We start from the raw sequence: 17,131 nt of genomic DNA, 5'->3' as shown, positions 1-17,131 counted from the left end.
AGGGCTCTGCCTGGTTTTCCTTCCACGTCTGTGTCTCCCTTCTTTCCCAGGGAGAACCCTGGTTCCAAACAATACAGCTGTGCTTGTCCATTTGTGCGCTATCCTGCAACACTTGCAAAACAGTTTCAGAATTGCTACACCGATAACACTGCTCATAACAAACCCACTAAGGAAAGGTAGAGATTTATTTACAATTCTCTTTTTTTTTTTTTTTTTTGAGAAGGAGACTCGCTCTGTCACCCAGGCTGGAGTGCAATGCGCAATCTCAGGCAGGAGGATCGCTTGAGTCCAGGAATTCAAGACCAGCCTTGGTAACATGGTGAAAACCCATCTCTACTAAAAATACAAATAATTAGCCAGACATGGTGGTGGGCACCTGTAGTCCGAGCTACTCTGGAGGCTGAGGTGGGAGGATTGCTTTGAGCCTGGATGGATCCTTGGCTCACTGCAGCCTCTGCCTCCCGGGTTCAAGCGATTCTTGTGCCTCAGCCTTCCCAGTAGCTGGGATTACAGGCACATGCCACCATGCCAGGCTAATTTTTTGTATTTTTATTAGAGATGAGGCTTCACCATGTTGGCCAGGCTGATCTCGAACTCCTGACCTCCAGTGATCCGCCCATCTTGGCCTCTCACAGTGCTGGGATTATAGGCATGAGCCATCGCGCCCGACCTACAAGTCTTGTTGACCTTAGGATTTAAGTCCCACCTAAGGTGCCCAGTGTCTAAACCAGAAGAGGTACCTTCTGAGCTGGTCTTTGATGGATGAATAGGAGTCTCCTGGGAGCAGAAAGAGGAGAACACCAGGCAGAGGAACCACATGTGCAAAAGTCTGGGGTTGAAATGAGAGTTTGGTGTGGCCCCTTGCTGTGGCTGAAGCCCTGGGTTTGTTTAGAGTGAAGGGGATGACAAAGGATGAGAATGGGGGCTGTTTGTAGGGGCAGGTGGAGGTGGTGGATTGCAAGGGCCTTGAATGCCAGGTGAGGAGCTTGGGATTGAAGGAGCAGGAGGCAGGGCATCACAAGAGGCATCAGGGTTTAGGAAAAGATGGAGAGTCATTGGCAAATTGGTGAAGGGAGGCCAGCATCTGGTGCCATGAGACTCAGTGCCTGAGCCAGCAGGACAGCTTTGGCACTTCTCCTCCAGGCACCTCACTTTTACGGATGATAAAACATAGGCACAAGGGGGCCCCACTCCCAGAGCTTCAGGGAGACTCCCCAAGGGCCATTCCTGGCACCTGGGGTCTGAGGTAGGGACGGAGCTGGCTCACAAGCCCTCCCTGCTCTGTGACATGTCTGTTTCCTGTTTCTCCCCCATCAGGAGCAGTTTCAGTCTCAACTTCAAAAGAACAAACGCGCACTCAAAACAAAGGAAGACGGTCCTCGACTGCAGAGGAAGCAGGAAGCTGTCGGCCCAGCTCTGAGCCCAGCTGCTGGAGCCCCGAGCAGCGGCATGGAGTCCGTGGCCCTGTACAGCTTTCAGGCTACAGAGAGCGACGAGCTGGCCTTCAACAAGGGAGACACACTCAAGGTAGGGGGGCTGGAGCCTGCTGAGTTGGCCCCACACGGGGTGGGGGTGGATTTAGGAACCAGGGACCTGGGACTGTCCCAAGCAGACTGTGGCCCCTGGAAGACAGGCCCAGCCTCTCCAGTTATTGGCTGTGTGACTCTGGACAAGCCACCTTTTCCCTCGGAGCCTCAGATTCTCCATCTAGGAAATGGGGAGATAACTAATGACCCTCCTTTGGGGCTGTTGTGAGGATTCGATGAGATATTACCACAGTGTCTGGCAGGACTTAGTTCAACCCCCAGTTTTCCAGGAAAAAGTTTGAAAAGAAAATTGTTGAGAGAGGGAGAGAATGAGAGCTAGAGAGAGAGAGACAGAGTATGGGAATGGAGAACAGAGCGAGAAAGAGGGAGAGAGAGAAGGTCTTAGGAAAGAAATAAGTACACATGCTAACCTAGTAGGGCTAAAATAGCTAAGATGAAAGTGTCAAGGATGAGCTTCCCAGTAGTGTGGAGAAAAGGGAAAATAGAGTCATACCACAGTTCATTTCTCCTTGTCTGGGCCACTTTTGACAGATGTTGCAGCCTTCCAAGACGGTCTAGACAGTTGGGGCTGTGGAATGTGTCTCTGGAAATGTCCTTGCTTAAAAGTTTGCATATGAAAGCCATGCCCAGGATTCTGGGAGTGGCCATGCCAAGACGTGTGCACTGGAACTGCCAGTAAACCACACTAGGGAAGTGACTGCCCTTCCCTGGGCCTCAGTTTCCCCACTGGAGCAATGGGTGTTAGACTGGATGCTCCTCTGCGCTGAGCCCTGGGCGCTGCTCTCGGCCACAAGCTTCAAGCACAAGACGGGAGAGCTCCCTGTGCCATCACCCTGCTATAGCCAGGCCCCGAACTCCGCAGCACACCTCATGTACCATTTAAGCAATGGGGACTGGCACCCCCATTTCACAGGTGACTAAACTGAGGCACAGGGAGGCAACATGACCTGCTCGGTATGGAGTCAGTTTTGAACCTATGTCCCTTTGGCTGTGGAACTTGCGCTTGGTCTGAACAGGCTGGGCTGGGGGTTGGGGTCCAGAGGAGGAGGAGCAATTCCTCCTTCTCTATGCTGGGGTGCTGGCACCTGGGGTCACTGCAGTGCTGGCTGTCGGCCTCGTGGACATGTGGCCAGATGGGGACAGGGCCAGGCTGAGCACTGGGGCTGTGAGCCCAAGGCATGACCCTCTGCGGGGATCCAAGTCTTGGTTTCTCATCTGAGAGCACTTCGAGGTCTCTAGACCCAAGTGTGGTGTTGGGAGGGAGTGGGGCAGTGAGGAAACAGGAATGGGGTGCGCGGGAGGCGTTGAGCCAGGCTTGGAGGGATCAAGTGGCTGGGGTGGAAGCTGAGCTCCGCGACCATCCTGTCCTCTCGTCTAGCAAGTATTTTCCAGTGCTCCCTGTGGGCCAGCCCCTGCCATGGCACTGCCTGCCTACAGATTGAGTCCAGCCTGGGAGGGTGGGCGATGAAGCCCGTTCTTGAAATCTGAACTTTGGTCTTGGATGAAAACTCTGGCTCATGGACTCACTCTGGACAAATGGCCCCAAACATCACCTCCTTGGGACAAAGCCTCCCTCCCTGATAGGCCAGGCATTTCTGGGCGCACGCACCCCTCTGCTGTTGCCAGCTGGAGGGGCATGTGGTTAGTGGCTTCACTCCCATCTCTGCACGAGCAGCCTGGATGATGAGACCCAGACTCAGGAAGCCCATGTCACCTTGACATCTCCATGGGAAAGGGCGATGGTCCAGACCCAACACAGCCAGCCCTGGGCTCCCTGAACCTACTTTCTGCTGCCTGTCATTGTCTTGTCGGCAACTCTGGCAAAACCTACCTGAAGCCCCTCCTCCAGCCCAGGCCTCCATTGTCACTTACCTGGGCTTGCGTGGTGGCTCCCGAGGCCTCCCCGCAACAATCCCTGCTCCCCAGCCCAGTCTCCACGCAGTGGCCATGACTCAGAGCCTGGTCCTCCCCCGTACATCTTATGACATCTGCTCCTCCCTCCCTCAGCTCCAGACACCCTGGCCTCCTTTCTGTTTCAGGGACAGAGCTTGGCCCCACCTCAGAGCCTTGGCACTGGCTGTTCCGTCCGTCTTGGACACTGTTCCCCACATTTTCTTACCGCTGGTTCCTTCTTGTAATTTGGGTCTCAGCTTCCATGTCACTTCTTCAGAGAGGCCTTTCTGGACCACCCCACCTGTCCCGTGTTGACAATCTCCCTGCTCCCACCCAACCAGACATTCTCCATCTGTCACCTGATGTCCATTTTTCACAGCACTTACTGCTCCATTAAACTACCTTGCTTATTTGTTTCTTCCCTTGTTTATGGTCTGTCTCTGCCTACTAGAATGTGAGCTTCTTGTTCCCTGCTCTGTCGTGGGGTGCCTGGCACACAGTAGGTGCTCAGTAAACAACTATCAAGCAGCAACTGCATCGGGCTGGGATGGTAAAGTGGGGCGGCAGCCTGGGTGGAGGGCACCATGTGGGCAAAGGCTCAGGGGCAGGCCAAGTTCTGCCTCTCACCTCGAGCAGTGATACTCCTCCAGGGAGGAGTTGGCCTCTCTCCCTTGTGAGAATTCCCGGGTCTCAGAGGGTCTGGGGCTTTCAAACAATGTTCACAGTAAGAAATCAGTTAACGTGAGGTCAAGAGATCGAGACCAGCCTGGCCAACATGGTGAAACCCCATCTCTACTAAAAATACAAAAATTTAGCTGGGCGTGGTGGCACACACCTGTAGTCCCAGCTACTCGGGAGGCTGAGGCAGGAGAATCGCTTGAACCCAGGAGGCAGAGGTTGCAGTGAGCTGAGATTGCGCCACTGCACTCCAGCCTGGTGACAGAGTGAGACTCCATCTCAAAAAGAAAAAAAAAAGGAAAAAGAAAAAGAGATTAGCTAATGTAACCAATGGGACATTCCTGAGTCCTCTGAGTGCAGATGACAAGGAGACAAAACGAAGCAGGGACTGCATGAGATGTAGTCCACCCAATGTCCGCACTGCTGCATGCAGGGCAGGCCATGAATGCACCCATTGGACAGACGAGGGAGGACACTGAGGCCAAGGCCACAGAGAGAGTCAGAAGCAGACAGAATGTTCTGGAGCCCCAGGCTTCAGGGCATCCTCCTGGAATCCATGGCTGTGGTATGTGGCCTACAGGCCCTCATTTTCTCCTTAGGTTGGGGGAGTTGTTTTGTTTTTTTGAGACGGAGTCTCACTCTGTTGCCCAGGCTAGAGTGCAATGGCGCGATCTCGGCTCACTGCAGCCTCCAGCTCCCGGGTTCAAGTGATTCTCCTGCCTCAGCCTCCTGAGAAAGTTGGGGATTATAAGGGTGTGCCACCATACTTGGCTAATTTTTTTGTATTTTTAGTAGAGACGGGGTTTCACCATGTTGGCCAGGCTAGTCTTGAACTCCTGACCTCAGGTGGTCCACCCTCTTCAGCCTCCCAAAGTGCTGGGATTACAGGCGTGAACCACCGCGCCCGGCCTGTTTTGTTTTGTGTTGAGCGAAAGTTTTCCTGAGTCAGCCACCTGCTTCCGTTCACCCCTGGGTCTGCTGACCTGACCCAGGCTGCAGGGGCAGGAAGGAAGGGGCTCAGCCAGCCTGGCCTGGTGGACAAAGCGGGGGTGGAGATGGGGGTGCAGAGGCCACCTGTGAGGGTGGGGCCTCAGGCCTGGGCCCTAGGAGGCCAATCCCAGCTACTCTTGGCAAAATATCACTGCTGGAGTTGATGCCCCTGTATTGGCCTGCCCTGGGCCTTTGGTACCCCGTGCCCTATTTTTTCTCTCAAGTACCCCTGAAGGATTGAGCTGACATTGGAACCTGCTCCAGGACTGACAGGAGAGATGTCCCCTCACAGGAGAGATGTCCCCTCAAGCTGGAGTCCAGTGACAAAGAGGACTGGAGGCAAAAATTGGTGGGCCAGGACCCCCTTGACCAGTGAGCCAAAAACTCCAGGCCTCAGAGTCCTGACTGACCAAACAGGCTCTGCCTCTCCCCTGCTGCGTGGCCTTGGCCAAGTCACTTCCCCTGTGGGCCTCAGTTTTGTTATTTGTAAAATAGCATTTGGTGATGTTGACCTTGGGGGCTATATGAGAATCAGGGGGACACACGGAAGGCGTGCCCAGGGAATGGAGGCAGGACCCCCGGCCTCATGCTGTGCCCCTCCCAGGCCCGGCCCCGCCCCCCGCCTTGGTCGCTTGGTTGCTCCCCCTCAGGGACTCCCACCCCCGCTCTGGCTATTTCAGTTCCTCCGGGCCCACCTGTGGTGTGATAGGGGCCTCACAGGCTCGGAAGAGGAGCCCGTGTGACCGAGCAGGCCATGCCAGGGCTGAGAACCAGTCTGTCTCAGACCAAAGGCCCCCTTATCTGCTCCCCAGAGCCTGACGTCCCCCCACTGAATTGTCACCCCTGAGCTGTCTAAATGCGAGGGACCCTAGGTGACCACTGGTGGCTGTGCTCAGGCCGGGTCCCCCGACCTTCACCCCAAGGCTCAGTGCGTGGCATGTAAGTGCTGTGGGCCCCCCAAACTCGGGGGCACAACCCAGGAAGGAACTCAGGTCCCCAGTTCTGCTCCTGCAAACCCCATGGTCCGCAGGGTTCCTGGTGTCGGAGCCTGAGAATCCAGCTCCAGCCACCCCAAGCCTCCTACGAGTCCCCGACTGTGCCTCCCTTGGAGTCTGTGAATCACCTGAGGATGGGCTGTCCTGGGGCCAGGGGATGGGCAGCACTGAGGAACGAGGGGTTCTAATTCAGCCCTTGTGACCGTGGGCAAGTCCTGTCCCAGGCCCCCAGCCCTTCTCTGTGAGTAGGCACAGAAGCTGGTGCAGGCGAGGCCCACCTGGGGCCTGGCGTGCAGTGGGGCCTCCGGGGGTGACCGTTGTTCCTTCTCGGTGACTGAGTGGCTTTGTGTCTCCTGCCCACAGATCCTGAACATGGAGGATGACCAGAACTGGTACAAGGCCGAGCTCCGGGGTGTCGAGGGATTTATTCCCAAGAACTACATCCGCGTCAAGCCCCATCCGTGAGTGGACAGCCCCATCCCATCCCCGTGGCTCTATCTCTCCTGGCCACGGGACCCCCTCACTCCTGGGCCTCTGTCCATCTGTCTGGGGCCCCCAGGCTCCACAGAGGCCACCAGCCTGGGCAGGCATAGGAGACTGAGTTCTGAGGACTTCCCCAGAGTGGGGACAGAGTCAGGGCAAGCCCAGGCTTCCACACTGAGGACGTGAGCCACTGGAGAATGTCCAGGAGGTCCCCGAGAGAGGACAAGGCCCTGGGCTTTCAGCTGGCTGCGCCACTGGCTGCTGTGTGGCCTCAGGCAGGTCCCTGCCCTCTGTTCCTCAGTTTTCCTATCTATAACTCAAGGAGGGCAGATGCTCCAATCTGTTCAGGGTGGAGGGTTCTAGAGCTCTTGCTGAGAGCTGGCCCGGCCCTGGGTGGTGGCTGGGAGAGGGCTGGGCAGGAAGCAGACCCTGTAGGCCCTGCCTTTGGAGTCTGGGGGGGAATTGGACATTGGCAGAGCAGAGTCTGGTACCAGGGTGGAGCAAGAACTGGGCCTGGGGCCCAGCTATCCTGGGGCCTGGGACCTACTAGCCTAGGGATGTCCCAGGTTGGGCTCTGGGCAGGTGGCAGCCAACACTGCTGCCCTGAGAATGACTGGGGCAGGGCCCAGCCTCAGAACAGGCATGGGACCCAAGAAATCTATGCAAACCAACTGGATATGCTTTAAATGGCAGCTGAGGCAGCCCCAAGATACAGCCACTTAGTCATTCAGTAAACACTGGCCACAATTCCAGGGGGCCCAGCCCGGGTGATGCTGGAGACACAAGGGGTCAGAGCAGCTGTGTCCTGGGGGAGAAAGAGGACATGAAGGACATACTACATGGGAAGACAGTGAGCATTAAGGTGATTTCTCAGGGAAGGCTTCTCAGAAGAGGTGGCAATCAGTGAGGTTTTGAAGGATGTGTAGGAGTTGGTTAAGTAGAAAAAGAGAAAGGCATCCCTGGGAGAGGGTCAGGATGAGCAAAGGGAGAGCAATGAGAGAGAACTTGTGGCATGTGGGACTGGCAGGAGGCCCCCAAATGCCAAGCCATGTGGGGAGCCATGGAGGTGTTATGGTAGGACTCAGTCAGATATGGAGACAGGTGACAGGGCCAAGCAGGCTGGAGGGACAGTTTGGGAGCTGAGATGTGTGTGTGGCTGTGCGGTGGGAAGGGAAGGAGGTGCAGGGCCAGGGTGGGGCATGAGAGGTATTTCCTCTTTATCTCTCTTTAAGTTAGTTCCAAAGCCGCCACCACCTCCAGCTTCCTGTGCTGGGCGAGGCCCCCTCCGACCCAGGTCCTCAGCCACCTGCCCGGGCTCCAGGCACTCCCAGCCTCCCCCACAGAGGCCGCAGCTTCCAGTCGGCATCTGGGGCTGCAGCCTGGGTTCCAGGCCCTACTATGTCCCGCGTGGTTGTGTGACATTGGGCAGGTTTCTGTGATCTTTCTGTCAATTAAGGGGGAGAGGGAGGGGGGTGTGTGAAGAGGGAGAGAGATGAGAGAATCCGACCCAGGGCCACAAGCTGGAGCCAGTGCCCCAGGCCCCTGTAAGCCAATGGGACCATCCAGACATGCCAGAGGGCATGAACGGGAGCAATCCCCCTGGGCCAAGCTGTCAGGGAGGGGCCTTCAGGTGGAGGAAATGGCCTGGCAATGGCTGGAAGGCTGGCTGGCCTACAGCTGCTGAGAGGGTCGCATTTGCTCAGGCAGGGGAGAAAAGATGACAAAAGATCGCAGTGCCGGGCCAGGCCTGTCGAGGGGATGCCAGTGGTCGAGGCAAGACTCTAGCAGGGCCATGGAGGGTTTCAGCCTCCCATGCCTCTGGGGTCATCTCTGGCCATTTGTGTCTGGGACACAGCAGGGATGGGGTCAAGCCCCTGAGTAACCTGCCTGAAGTGATGCCCAGGTGTGTCCTCGACCAACCTCAGCACCTGCCTTGCTCCCCAAAATAACTACGGGGAAACTCCAGCTCCATACCTGACTTAGCCCATAAAGGCCTCAGGTGTGGGGGCAGAGGGAGGGCTGGGGCCTCAGAAATTCAGAGGTAGGCCTCGTGCCTATGCCAGGCCCACTCCTTCCCTGGGCACCCCCTCTCACCCCCGCCAACCCCAGGAGCCCCTGGGGGAGGCACAATGTACGCCAAGTGCTCCAGAGCCAGCCCCATCAGCAGGGGCCACAGCGGCAAGTGACCCAGCCTCACGGCCCATGGGAGTCAGGGATGGCTTCCTAGAGGAAGGGTGTGGCCCGCTGGGCCTGGAAGTTCAAGTGGATGTCTGCCAGGGAAGGCAGAGACAAGCCTGGCAGGGGGATGTGTGGGGGGAGCAGCAAACACCCGCGTACGAGCAGCTCATGCATCCTCCCAAGGCCCTAGGAGCTGAGCACCACCATCGCCATCTTTGAGATTAGCAGACAGAGGCACAGAGAGGTTGAGTGCCCCCCCAGGATCTCACAGCTGGCACGAGGTGGAGTGGGACTGCAGCCGTGTGGCATGGCCCTGGGCTGGGACACCCTGGAGGACAGCGGGGAAGCTCATAAGAACAGCTGTGGGACTGGGAGAGTCCCAGGCCATGCACTTGCTATGCAATCTGGTGGGGTGTGGGGGCGTCTCTGCCCCTATCTGGGCCTCGGTTTCCACATCAGTAAAACAGGAATGATGCGAGATGGCCACAAATGGAGTGACACTGGTGTGGGGGAAGGAGCCGGGCCCTGGAGTTTCAGGAAGTGCTTTCTTCTTGCCTCCATCCGTCAAGCCATGGTGGGGGCAGGGCTGGCAGGGGACGTGGGAACTCCTGGGAGGGTGTGATTGCGATGCTCTCTGAGGGCAACAGCCACCCACACACTGATGCCGCCTGAGGAGTTTTGTGGGTTCTTCGAAGAAACCTGCCCCCTCAGGAAACTCCCACCCTGGGCCACGCTGGGCACTGTTGCAGGACGGAGCTGGGGGCTTCCTGGTGGAGAAGCTCTCTGCAGCTCCCCTGCCTGGTAACCCCAACCCTGGGCCCCCTACGCTCCCCTCCTGCTGCAGCCTGTGGCATTCACCTCTGGCCTTGAGACACCCAGGCTGGCTGGGCACCTGCCTTCAGGTCTCCAAACCCCAGAAGACCCAGGCTGAGCTCTCCGGATGGTTGCCTTGAGCCCTATACCCAGCGGCTACCTTCCCCACGTCCCCTCCCAGAAGGAAACTCGCTGGGACAGGGGCCGAGGGGCCCCCATTCGTTTGGGGGCAGCAGTGGTCTAGAATCTCATGTCTAGGAGTTCGGGTTTCTCCGGAAGCCGTCCCTGAGACACGAGCCTGATAACAAGGAATTTATATAACAGTGGAGAAGAGGACAGGGAAGTGGGGGAGCCAGTGGGGCAAACTGTTGGCGTCATCGCTGCTGGGGGTAACCGGAGCTCCATCTGGCTGGGGACCAGGGCCAGCTGGAGACAGTACAGAATGCGCACCTAGGAGTCATGCCTCCGGAAGGCCAGGCGCTGGGGCGTCTACCCCTCTGCTCCATCAGTCACCACTGGGAGTCAGACTGTTCCTGGGAGCCTCAGCCTGCCCTGAACCCAGGCCAAATATGTCAATCACCAGAAAAAAAGCCCCGAGGTCTGTACTGAGCAGCCTTCATCCTGCCAAGGCTGGCGCCGGGACACGGCCAGGACACTAGCGGCATGTGCAGCACCGCACGCCTTCTGCACTCGGCCCCGAGGGCTCATCAACATCCGAAACAACAGGAAAAGCCCCGCCTGGCTTCCACCACCTGTGCCAAGCTCAGTCTGACTCAGGGAGAGGAGCATTTATGGAAGGAGTGAAGGGGAACATTCTGTCATGGTCCCACCACGAGACCTGTGGCTGCTCTGGGCCTCAGTTTCCCCATCCGAACAATAAAGGGGTCAGAGCCAAAGCTGGGCTAAAACACTGGAGTTAGGAAAGCCAGTCAGAGACCACACAGCCCCTCCGATGGTGGGTGTTCTAGTCCTGCAGGCTGCTGTCTCGGAATGCCATCCACTGGGTAGCTTATGAACAACAGACATTTGTTGCTCACTGTTCTGGAGTCTGAAGTTCAAGATCAAGGTGCCGGCAAATTCACGTCTGATGAGGCTACTTCCTGGTTCACAGACGGCTGTGTCTTTTAGCTGTGTCCTCACATGGCAGAGAGACAAGTGAGCTCTCTGGGGTCTCTTTCATAAGGGCACCAATCCCATTCATGGGGACTGCTAATCACCTCCCAATGACCCCACCTTTTACTGCTGTCACATGGGGGATTAGGTTGCAATATTTGAATTTTGGGGGACACAAAGTCAGCCTATAGCAGTGGCAAATTCCTGAAGAGGCCAGGGGCTACCAGGAGCTACCAGGAGCCACACAGCAAGATAAGCAGGACTGGAAAAGGAGTTTCACTCCCAGACCCTGGGGATCTTGCAAGAGTCTAAGCATTTACCAGGCAACTTCTGCATACCCAGTTCTGTTTGGTCAGCAGCAAAAGGAACTTGTGCCTGTGAAAAAAATTCAGGTGGCCTGAGACTGTGGAATGGATATTTCCTCACCATATCAAAGCTACTATTATTTTTGTCATGTTTTTATATTTTCGACTTAAGAAGTTTTTTTTTTTTTTTTTTGCCGGGTGCGGTGGCTCATGCCTGTAATCCCAGTACTTTGGGAGGCTGAGGTGGGCGGATCACGAGGTCAGGAGATCAAAACCATCCTGGCTAACATGGTGAAACCCTGTCTCTACTAAAAATACAAAAATATATATATATATGTATATTAGCCGGGGCGGTGGCACACACCTGTAGTCCCAGCTACTCGGGAGGCTGAGACAGGAGAATCACTTGAACCCAGGAGGCGGAGGTTGCAGTGAGCTGAGATCATGCCACCGCACTCCAACCTGGACGGCAGAACAAGACTCTATTTTTTTTTTAAAGTGTTTGTTTGTTTGTTTGTTTGTTTTTGAGACGGAGTCTTGCTCTGTCACCCAGGCTGGAGGACAGTGGTGCGATCTCGGCTCACTGCAAGCACCGCCTCCTGGGTTCATGCCATTCTCCTGCCTCAGCCTCCCCAGCAGCTGGGACTACAGGTGCATGCCGCCACGCTCGGCTAATTTTTTTGTATTTTTAGTAGAGACGGGGTTTCACCGTGTTAGCCAGGATGGTCTTGATCTCCTGACCTCGTGATCCTCCTGCCTCGGCCTCCTAAAGTGCTGGGATTACAGGCGGGAGCCACCGCGCCCGGCCAAAAGTATTTTTTTAAGGAATGGGGGTGGGAGGTTCTCTATTCCCCAGGCTGGTCTCAAAGTCTTGGCCTCAAGTGATCCTCCCATCTCAGCCTCCCGAGTAGCTGAACTACGGTCATGCACCACCGAGCCTGATTTATTTTTTGACTTTAAAGAATCTACCATCTCAAAGGGAAAGTTAGACTGAGGTTGGCTGGGGTGTGGCTCACTGGAGTGTGACTTTTCTGTTTCCATAAGGGTGTGTGTTTGCTGGCATGGTAGGAGAGGCTGGCCTCAGGAGCTAAAATGCTGGGATTGTGTTCCAGCTCCTGCCTGCCTCTGCTGTGTGATTGTGGGTGTATTGCTTCACCTCTCTGTGCCTCAGTTTTCCCATCTGTAAAATGGGTGCAATCACATCTCCCTTGTCTCAGACCTTGAACACCTGGCACGGGGTGGGAGGCTGGCTGAGAGCCTGGTCTCACACTGCCTTCACCGGCTCCCTCTCTCCACAGGTGGTACTCGGGCAGGATTTCCCGGCAGCTGGCGGAAGAGATTCTGATGAAGCGGAACCATCTGGGAGCCTTCCTGATCCGGGAGAGCGAGAGCTCCCCAGGGGAGTTCTCTGTGTCTGTGAAGTGAGCTCTGGCCCTTGGGGGTGTGTGCAGAGGAGGGTGGGCGGGGGGTGGGCAGCATTTGAGCTGAGCCTTGGGGCCCGGGACGGGCTCACGGAGTGAGGGTGGAGGAATGGCATCCCTGCAGAGGGAGCAGTCCGGGCAGAGGCCTTCCGGACACAGGCGGTGGTCTGGGCACCCCAGGGTGCAGCCCAGAGCAGTGGGGTGTGTTGGGAAAGCAGGATCAGGCCAGCTGTGCAAGGCCTCAATGCCAGGCTGAAGTCCAGGCTTCTACGAGTATAGGAGCCATCATAGGTTCTTCATCAGGAGAGGGCGATGTCCAGGGTGGTGATGTGGCAAGAGACTGAGGGCAGGAGAGTGCTGAAACGCCCAGGGCGGGTGTCCAGGATGTGCTCCGCACAGGGTCCCACTCTATGTGATATAGTTGGGAAGATGCCCCCTGAGGCCAGGCTGCCTGGGCTCGAATGCTAGTTCTGCCACTTCCTGGCTGTGTGAGCTTGGGCAAGTCACTTACCTTCTCTGTGCCTGTTTCTTCACATGTAAGATAGGCTATTGCATGGACGAAACAAGTTGGTATATTTAAAGCAATTAGAATAGTCCCTGGCATGGAGGCAGGGTGGCCGTGCTGGGGAACATCTGGCATTGTATTAGGGCGGCCCTCAGCTGTGGTGTGGCAGCCTCTGGGCAGCACAGAATCCAATCCTAAAGGGCCACCCTGGAGTGATTGAGGAATCCAGGCTGGAAAGTAGCAGCAGGAATGGGGGTGGGGGTAGACAGGGTCAGGCTCCTAGTTAGTCTCTGTCCTTCCTACTCTTAGGCCTTGGTAGAATCTAGATGCATTAATTCAAGGAATATTTATTGATTAGGTGCCATGTGCCAGGATGCTCTAGGGGCTGGGGAAACCAAATGGGAAAAAAAACAAAGTTGCTGCTGTCGTGGGTTTCAGTCTTTGTGAGTGAACAAGAAAACATGTTAATACAGAATGAACCAAGGTGGTCAGGAAAGGGCTCTCTGAGGAGGTGGCATTGCAGCAAAGCTCTGAACTAGGAGGTGGAGGCTTCCCAGGTGCCCAGGAATGAGGAGGACCTGGGAGGAGAGGCTTCTAGGCAGAGGGAATAGCATTTGCAAAGACCCTGAGGTGGGAATGTGATTGGGGCATGTAGGAGCCCGGAGGAGGTGACGTGGCTGGAGCAGAGTGAGCGAAGGGCAGGGGCTGGAGTTCCACCCACATCCAGTGATCACAGAGGGCCTGAAAGGAGGTCGGGTTTTCTCTCAGAGCAATAGGGAGCCGTGGAGGGTCTTGAGCAGGGGAGAGATGTAATTGGACTCCATTTTTAGCAGATGACTCTGAGTGCTGTGAGGAGAAAGAGCTGCTGGGGGAGAGCGTGGTGGCAGGGAGGCCCGTGGGGAGTCAGGAGGGAGATGATGGCCTCTGGGACTGTACAGGTAGGGGCTGATGAGGGGACACAGAGAAATGGCTGGGCCCAGGCATGGAGGTGTGCGGGGGGACCACCAGCAGTACCAGCTCTCAGGGCTGCTGTGGGCACAGAGCCCGGAACGGAGGAGGCGCTTACCATGCCAGCTCTTACTGCCACCAGCGGAGCTAGCACTGGGGTGGTAAAGAGGCCAGCCGGGAGGAAGGGATGAAGGAAGGGGTGGCCCCAGAGGAGGGCAGAGTGGCCTCTCACGATCTCCTAAAGGATGAAGGCCAGGTGTGGTGGCTCACGCCTGTAATCCCAGCAGTTCGGGAGGCCAAGGCGGGTGGATCACTTGAGGTCAGGAGTTTGAGACCAGCCTGGCCAACATGCTGAAACCCCGTCTCTACTAAAAATACAAAAATCAGCCAGGCATGGTGGCGCACGCCTGTAATCTCAGCTACTCGGGAGGTTGAGACATGAGAATCATTTGAACCCGGGAGGCAGAGGCTGCAGTGAGCCGAGATTGTGCCACTGCACTCCAGCCTGGGTGATGGAGTAAGACTCTGTCTCAAAAAATACAAATACAAATACAAATAAAGGACAAAGAAATACAGGCCTGGGTCGATAGCTAACACTGGGGCTGGGTGTGGAGACGCAAGCCTGATGGGGCTTGGAGTCAGGGGGTCCCAAAGAAGCAGACAAAGGCAGACTCAGACAGGCTGGGCCAGGAGCCCATGAGGGCTCCTGCTGGGGGAAAAGCATTCCCACCCACCTGATGCCTTCCAGGCTCTGCCGGGTCCCTGTGACTCCCATGTGTTCAGCCCGCCTGTTTTGAAACAAGCTCAAGCTGTTCACTGTGTGGGATCAGCACGTCTGCTGCTAGCCCTGCAGGGTGGCGAGCTCCCCTGAGCCTGGAGGCACCCGCAAGGCATAGGAGCCTATGGTCAGGAAGGCGGCTCTAGGGGTGTGTTCGTCCATTTAGTGTTGTGATAAAGGAACATGTGAGGCTGGGTAATTTATAAAGAAAAGGCGTTTATTTGACTTGGTGTTCTACAGGCTGTGTAGGAAGCATGGCACCGGCATGTGCCTCTGGTGAGGCCTCAGGAATCTTTTACGCATGGTAAACGGGGAAGGGGATCCGGCGCATCACATGGCGAGACGGGGGCAAGTCGGGGAGGGAGGTGCCAGGCTCTTTTCAACAACCAGACCTCATTCATTACTGCAAAGAGCCACTGATGAGGGTCTGTCCCGTGACCCAAACACCCCCCACCAGGCCCCACTTCTAACACTGGGAGTCACGTTTCAATGAGAGATTTGGAGAGGACAAACATCCAAACCGTATCAGGGAGGCAGATCCAACGTCTCAGGGGTCACAGCCCCCCGCATTCCCCCTGAGCCCGGGCGCCCAGTTGGTGGAACCAGCCATCAGCCTTGTTCCCTTCCCTTTTCTCCTGGGGGCAGGCTGGTGATCCTGAGGGGCAGGAACGCGCATGCCCCCTCTGAGCCTCTATTTCCCCATCTTAAAAATGCGAGTGCTGTCAGCATGTGCGTGTGTGCGCTTGTGCGTGCTGGGGGGTTACTGTGCGTTCTTGGCCCTGACTGCCCACCCCCGGGATGGTGTGGGCACCTGGAGCCTGGAGTCCCCGCGGGCTCACCCCCCACCCCCCAGCCCAGCCCCCACTTCCCTGCAGCCCCGGGGAGCTGCGGCTCCTGCGGAGGCAGGACGTGGCAGTCTTCCAAGTGTCGGCTGTCCAGGGCCTGGTCATCTCCTGGGAATGGCGTCCGCCAGGCGGGCTGGCCTGGCTGAGTGGCTCCTGGAACCAACCCCAAAGCCCAAGGTCACCCAGCAAAGTGGGGGCACAGGGGACTCAAACTACGTCTGGAGCCCGAGTTGAGGGGGAGGGGCTGGCCCTCCCTCCGCCCTCCGGCTTCCTCCTCTAACAAATCGCGCGGCCTCACTCTCCACGTTAGCGCCCCAGTGTGCTGCCCTCTTCAGGCGTCTCTCTGTAAGTGCAGCCACCTGCGCACACGCACATGATCAGACCTGAACACCCCAGCCTTGTGAGTTTGCTCAGCACGCATTTATTGAGCATCAGCTGTGTGAAAACCACAAGGCAGGACTGAAACAGGAGACAAACCAGAGGCATGTGAAGGGGAAATGGTCACAGCCTGGCCCAGGGGTCTCTATGATGAGCAAATGAATAAATGAAATTCAATGACAGCGGATACATTCCACATAGTGAAGGCACCAGGGAGGAAGTGACATCTGAGTTGGGCTCTAAAGCATGAGTAGGCGTTTGGTGCACAAGGAGAGTAGATGATATGCCAGGCACAGGAAACAGCGTGAGTAGAGATCTAGAGGCGGGGAAGCGAGGGGTGTGTTTGGATAACAACGTGTTTTCTGACCAGGAGGGAAGATGGACAGTCTTAGGGAGCAGTTCTTGAGCAGGCGAGCCAGCACCGGTGTTTCCTGGGAAGGGATCTGGAAGCGACCCTCAGAGAAATCCTGGCCTGTGCCCCCCAACCCTTTGTCCAAGGCATACTGGCCAAGTGTGCCCAGGTCAAAACTGTCAGGCGCTTCCTGGGCTTGGCTGGCTGTGGGTTGTACACAGCACCAGCAGGTGGAGCCCTTGACCCTTGGCTTCTTCCTGCCTGGGCCCAGGCTCCTGGGTCCTGCTCCCATTCTGTCCATCATCTGTCATGGGGCCTCTCAGTGGTCCTTGGACAACCACCAAGCAGGGGTCAGAGTTGGAAGCTGAGACTCAAATGGGGCATGTGGCTAAGAGCACGGTATTTTGAGCAACAGTCAGCTCTGACACCTGCTAGCTGCTCGCTGTATAATCCTGGGCAAGTTACCCCTCTGAGCCTCAGTTTCCTCATTTATAAAATGGACAGCTATGTAACATGTTTTTTATGATGACTGGCACATGATAAGTGCCAGTTATCATAATTATATTAAGGCCCCAAGGACCGCACACCAAGCTGGGGAGGAATTAGGGAGCCCCTCCTGGCCTGGAAGGCTGCCCCCCACCCCCTGCCCATGAATCCAACACTCTTAGAGAAGAGGCAGCAGCACAGGGAGTCAGGGAACCCAGATGCTGGGAAGCCGGGTGACCTGATGGCCACCTCGGAAAATGACAGCCTGGCAGATTGGTGTGTAAGAGCTCTTCCACCCTTGCTGGTTGGTACTTGGGAACTCTGATGGCACTATGCATGGCATCTCTGGCATACTCACACCAAGCCCTATAAAGCTGTCAGAGGTGGGGTTTATGGGCCTCATGCTGCCTCCTAGAGCAACTG

General features: G+C 56.5%; 1 protein-coding gene across 3 annotated transcripts in view; it reads left to right on the top strand.

The window, feature by feature from the left end:
- GRAP (GRB2 related adaptor protein) overlaps positions 1–17,131 on the top strand; it is a 40,632-nt gene that overhangs the window by 13,292 nt on the left and 10,209 nt on the right. Inside the window, exons 1-4 of one of the 3 annotated variants that reach the window (XM_063799724.1) lie at positions 252–736; positions 1,318–1,527; positions 6,467–6,564; positions 12,294–12,416. In XM_063799724.1, coding sequence (XP_063655794.1) covers positions 1,450–1,527; positions 6,467–6,564; positions 12,294–12,416 — 299 coding nt within the window. In that variant the 5' untranslated portion in view covers positions 252–736; positions 1,318–1,449. Of the gene's footprint in view, positions 1–251; positions 737–823; positions 978–1,317; positions 1,528–6,466; positions 6,565–12,293; positions 12,417–17,131 lie in introns of those variants that run through there. The other 2 variants (XM_063799725.1, XM_024350419.3) reach the window with 2 other exon arrangements.

The sequence above is a fragment of the Pan troglodytes genome, chromosome 19, assembly GCF_028858775.2.
Source record: "Pan troglodytes isolate AG18354 chromosome 19, NHGRI_mPanTro3-v2.0_pri, whole genome shotgun sequence".
NCBI lineage: Eukaryota > Metazoa > Chordata > Mammalia > Primates > Hominidae > Pan > Pan troglodytes.
The sequence above is the reverse complement of the archived record's forward strand: the minus strand, read 5'-3'. Positions and strand labels throughout refer to the sequence as shown.